General features: G+C 54.5%; 1 protein-coding gene across 1 annotated transcript; it reads left to right on the forward strand.

Moving 5' to 3' along the window:
* Window positions 1–557: 557 nt before the first annotated feature.
* LOC121436005 (alpha-N-acetylgalactosaminide alpha-2,6-sialyltransferase 1-like) lies at window positions 558–4123 on the forward strand (the record flags this gene model as incomplete). The annotated part of the gene is made up of 8 exons (XM_041635589.1): window positions 558–857; window positions 2155–2323; window positions 2415–2586; window positions 2777–2915; window positions 3160–3263; window positions 3453–3542; window positions 3626–3725; window positions 3932–4123. Coding segments are annotated over 8 exons (1266 nt in total), but the record flags the coding sequence as incomplete, so codon positions are not given.
* Window positions 4124–5794: the final 1671 nt, after the last annotated feature.

Genomic DNA, 5794 nt, shown 5'->3' on the forward strand with positions numbered 1-5794 from the left:
AGGGAGATGGCTCACACGCTCACAGAGGCATGAGGCCCTGAGTTTTAATCCTAGCACCCACAGGCCTGCAAAGCATGAAGAATCATGATTGGTTAGTCCCCCAATCCAGCTGAGTCAGAGGGTGTCAGTTTCACTGAGAAACTCTGTCTAAAAAGCTAAGGAGGAGAGTAATAAAGGAAGCCAGCGCTGGTTACAGGCACATGCACGGCTGTCCTCACTGCACGCTTTTGTTTTATTAACATGGGTGCTGAGGAGTCAGACTCAGGCGCTCACGCTCGTACAGTAAGCCCTCTTCCTCACTGAGCCGTCTCCCTGCCTGCTAGTGATGTTTCAGGTCTGTTTGTATAACATCCAACCTTCATCAAGAGTTATCTGTGTCCAGGTATCAGTTTAAAGAGAAGAACAAGGAAGAAAAGTCTCAGGAGATGCTTCAAAAGGCTGCACTCCACAGACTCAGCAAAGAGCTGCCACTGAGACCTCGAGACAAGGAGATGACCTCTGTCAGGACAGGAGCTCTGGGCCTGAAGAATCAGGGCGGAATGGCAGCCAGAGAAGAGGGGGAGAAGAAGAGGAAAGATCAGGGCAAGGAAGAGCCTGCGGCAAAGACTCCTGTTCCAGAAAGTAGGGGCAGGATATTGGCAACTACAGGAGCAGTGTTGAAAGAGCAGAGGAAGAGGCCAAGGGCCACAGCAGCTGTTCCAGCCAAGGAGAAGGTGGCCCAGGTCAACCCATCCCCGGCCTCTTTCCCACGACCCACCACCAAAAGAAGTCAAAGGCTGAAAGCCTCTGACTTCAAGTCTGAGCCTCGGTGGGATTTTGAGGAAGAATACAATTTGGATGTGAGGGGTCTGCAGACGGTGAGTTGGGACCTCCTCATTTCCTCAACCTCCACACCCCACCTCCATCCCAACCAGCCCCTTCCTCTAGGCTCAGCTGTCACTTTTACCTTGGCCCACCCTGAGCTTGGCCCAGCACTGCTATTGGCCCAGCACTGCTGTTGGGTCATTCCTCCTTCCTATGACAGCCAATCAGAGAGGAGAAGGCAGGTCCAGAACAAGGTCTGGACCACTCAGCAGGGTGTGGGTGAAAAGGGTATGTTTGCCTTGGAAGCCTTGAAGAAGGCCTGGGGCAGATCAGCAGTCTGTGGGGACAGAGTGTGGCCAGTTCTGGCCTTTGGACAAGAATCCTTATTCTATAATCGTGGGACTAATGGACAAGAAGACAGCCCTGTGCCCAGCTGTTGTCCCCCCACCCCCAGGAACATTGCTATTTTTGGAAAGCTGACTCCAGAACCTTCACTCTCCTCCAGGCTCAAGAAAAACTGTGGGCGATCAACCCCATGTCACCTCCCTAACCTTTCTCCCCCCTGCCCAGGAGGGCAATATGGAAAACCTGTTTGTGGATACACTCAGAACAGGATATTGTCCCAACAGTACAATGGGCATACCATGTGCGTCCTCAGATTTGCCAAGGTGTAGCTGGCTAGGGACGGAGCAGGCCTGTTTTCCGGGGCCAAGGTGGGCCCAGACTTGGAGAGTTAGACAGCCAGATGTGGGGTTCAGAGTGAAAGAGGAAGGATGGTCAGGACTGTAATGCCCAGTCCAGCCTCTGGCTGATGGTACCCAGTCCAGCCTCTGGCTGATGGTGCCCAGTCCAGCCTCTGGCTGATGGTGCCCAGCCCAGCCTCTGGCTGATGGTATCCAGCCCAGCCTCTGGCTGATGGTGCCCAGTCCAGCCTCTGGCTGATGGTACCCAGCCCAGCATCTGGCTGATGGTGCCCAGTCCAGCCTTTGGCTGATGGTAGCCAGCCTCTGGCTGATGGTAGCCAGCCTCTGGCTGATGGTGCCCAGTCCAGCCTCTGGCTGATGGTACCCAGCCTCTGGCTGATGGTGCCCAGTCCAGCCTCTGGCTGATGGTACCCAGCCTCTGGCTGATGGTAGCCAGCCTCTGGCTGATGGTAGCCAACCCAGCCTCTGGCTGATGGTGCCCAGCCCAGCCTCTGGCTGATGGTACCCAGCCTCTGGCTGATGGTAGCCAGCCCAGCCTCTGGCTGATGGTGCCCAGTCCAGCCTCTGGCTGATGGTGCCCAGTCCAGCCTCTGCCTGATGAATTTTCTGTGCCCCTCCCTTGCCTGACACATCCTCCCGCACATAGACATGCCCCGACTCTCTGAAGATCAGGGCCTCCAAGTCACCGTGGCTAAAGAATATCTTTCTGCCCAACCTCACTCTCTTCCTGGATGGTGCCCACTTCACCCAGAGCGAGTGGGACCGTCTAGAGCACTTTGCACCGCCCTTTGGCTTCATGGAGCTCAATCAGTCCTGTGAGTCCTCACTTCAGGGCAGAGGGTGGCCAGTTCCTGTCTGGGGTCTGCTTCATTCCGGGACTCTGAATGGAGCCCTGCTCTGTTCCAGTGGTCCAGAAGGTGGTGACCCGCTTCCCTCCGGTACCCCAGCAGCAGCTGCTCCTGGCCAGCCTCCCCTCGGGGAGCTCCAGGTGTATCACCTGTGCCGTGGTGGGCAACGGGGGCATCCTGAACGATTCGCACGTGGGCCAGGAGATAGACAGCCATGACTATGTGTTCCGGTATGTTCTCCACCTCCAGCCTCGTGCCTGTCGACATGGACTATTATGGGAAAGCAGACAAGTGTCCCAATGCTTTTATTTAGAAAATGGAGTGTGTCTCCAGCCCCGCCTTTCTGCCCCATCCTCTCTCACACACCTCCACAATTTTCTCCCCTCCATCCCTGCCATCCACTTTGGTCTTTCCATATAGACTGAGTGGAGCCGTTATTAAAGGCTATGAACAGGATGTGGGGACCCGGACGTCCTTCTACGGCTTCACTGCCTTCTCCGTGGTCCAGTCAATCCTCATACTGGGCAGTCGGGGTTTCCAGCATGTGCCTCTGGGAAAGGTGAGAAGAGAGGAATGGGCGTGCCCACACAGCCTCCTGACGAGGGACTGACAGAGAGATGAATACTTTGTGTGTGGATGGAGTCTGGGTCGTCCTACTCTCTGCTCATATGAGGGCAAGAGCAGTAGAACCAGTCACTCAGGCCATGGCACAGCCAGGGGACAGTCTGGAACCGAGTGGGGCCACCCCAGCCCACTGACCCCAAAACAGTACTGCTGAACCACTTGCTGTCCTTGTTCTTCAGGATGTCAGGTACCTACACTTCCTGGAGGGCACTCGGGACTACGAGTGGCTAGAAGCGATGTTTTTGAACCAGACCATGGCAAACACCAAACTTCACTGGTTCAGGTACCTCTTCCCTTCCTGACCCAAAGCCCAGGCCAGACTGAGAAGTCAGTGGCTGACTTCAAAACACTTAGACAGGTGGGACTGTCTCTGTGCCACCTGGAGATGGGATAGCGGTCATACCATGACCCTGTCCTGGCCCCAACAGGCTGAGTAAGAGAACGGGTCCTGAGTGATCCTTCCCTGATACAGGCACAGGCCCCAGGAAGCTTTCCGGGACGCCTTGGACATGGACAGATACCTATTGCTGCACCCAGACTTTATCCGTTACATGAAGAACAGGTGAGGGCTGAAAGCCCACGGAGGGGCTGTACCCTCTTATCCTCGCTGTCTCCTGACAGTGGGGATCTGTGTATTTTGAGCAGGTTTCTGAGGTCAAAGACCCTAAACACTGCCCACTGGAGAATATACCGTCCCACCACTGGTGCCCTCTTACTGCTGACGGCCCTTCATCTCTGTGACAAGGTAAGGCTGTGGAGCTCAGCTCAGGGGGTGGCTGAAAACTTCCAATGGGAATGGGGAGTGGGATGAGCATGCATGTGTCCCCGGGGAACCTGCATGCAGACCCCTGGGGCAGAACCAGGACAAAGGAGAAAGGGTCAGACTTCCCATGAGGGAAGCCCCAGGACACAGCCAGAGCTGTCCCAGTTCCTCCCCCATTCTCTATGCAGGTGAGTGCCTATGGCTTCATCACCCAAGGCCACGAGCGCTTCTCTGACCACTACTATGATAAGTCGTGGAAACGGCTGATCTTCTACATAAACCATGACTTCAACTTAGAGAAAACAGTATGGAAGCGGCTACATGATGAAGGCATCATCCGGCTCTACCAGCGTCCAGAGCACCCGGAAGAGAAGAACTGAACAGCTCGGCTTCAGGAGTCTCCTAAATCATGCACACCATAGGGTGTCAGGGTTCCTCAGATGTCCCTACTCATCTCCCAGGACTCAAGCAGGCTCCAAGCCCTTGGAGAGTCCCAAGGAACAGCTGTGAGGAGCCCGAGGGTTGGGAGTCCTCTGGGAAGTCATTACTAGCTCAAAGCACACACATAGTCACCAACAGTTCATTTCATGTTAGCTTACTATTCAAACTCTGTCTTCAGGACTCTGGGACCTAAAACGACACTAAAACAAACAAACACCTCAGCAACAGCAAAACCTACTTTTAGACATAATGCCCTGTAGGGTACCAAAGAGCCTGGGAGTTGCTTTGATAGTGCAGTAGCGATTCCTGCCGACAGGGGGAGGCAGCGGAGTGCTAGAGCGCTCATTGCCTCCCCTTGTGGAGGGAAGGAGTCACATGACAAGTGCGAATGGGGGGGGGGGGGGATTTGGGATGGATAGAGCCCCATGGCCTGCTTTGGAGTAATTTCTCTGGGCAGCGCTTCTGCAGAGCGGAGCCCTGGGCTCCAAAGTACAACCGGGTGCTGGGCTGGGCAGGACGAAGTGGCCTAGAGCAATGCAAGCGGCGAGGGCTGCCGGAGATGCAGCTGGGCAGCACAGGCAGCATTGCCCCGAGGTGGCCTCCAAGGAGGATGCCTGAAGGGTGCATCTGCCCGGGGTCGCCCCTTTCCCTGTGTCCTGTTCTGAACAGCTCTCCGACCAGCAGGTGGTGTTGGGAGAGGGTGCTGCGGCGACCACTCCCGCCACTTCTCAGGTCTGCAGAGCGACAGTTGCTGCCCCTGCTGCCCTGTCCCCACAGCTCTGCGTGGGTGGTGTCCACATTCACTGAAGAGGAGAGAAGACTACACAGGTGCAGGAAAGTCCTTTGCCCAAGTTTGTCCCAAGTCCAAGTCGGCCCCAGGTCAACTCAGCCTAGCTTCGGCTCATTTAGTGGCTTCACTCTGCCTACATCGTACAGTTAACCCCTCTGGAGGAGCAGAGAGGATTGGGGTGCAAGCTTGCCCAGCAGGCACAACGTCTAGGTCCCAATCTAACGCCGGAAGGAAACGAAGTTGGAATAGTAATAATAATAACCAGGGCTACAGAGAAAGCTCAGCGGTTAAGAGCCCACGCTGCTCTTCCCCAGGACCTGACTTTGGATCCCAGCACCCAGTTAGGTAGCCACAGCTGCCCGGAACTCCAGCCCCAGGGGATCCGCAGCCTCCTTCTGTGTTTTGTGGCACCTGCACTCACGTGTACATTCCCACACAAGGACACACGTGGACACACAATTAAAAAGATAAACCTTGGGGGGCTGGAGAGATGGCTGGGAGGTTCAGAGGACTGGCTGCTCTTCCAGAGATCCTGAGTTCAATTCCCAGAAACCACATGAGGTTAAAGCTATCTACAATGAGATCTGGTGCCCTCTTCTGGTGTGCAGGTATACATGCAGGCAGAGCACTGTATACATAATAAATAAATCTTTAGAAAACAAAAATAAAAAATAAACCTAATGCAATAAATGGACCTGCCTCACTAACCCCACATCAGATAGAGATCTGATTTCCAAAATATACAAAGAACTCAAGAAATTGGTCACTAAAAGAACACATAATCCAATAAAAAAAAAAATGGAGTACAGACCTAAACAGA

Source organism: Microtus oregoni, unplaced genomic scaffold, assembly GCF_018167655.1.
Source record: "Microtus oregoni isolate MIOR12 unplaced genomic scaffold, Mior012 000048F_ref0000485, whole genome shotgun sequence".
NCBI classification, from domain to species: domain Eukaryota; kingdom Metazoa; phylum Chordata; class Mammalia; order Rodentia; family Cricetidae; genus Microtus; species Microtus oregoni.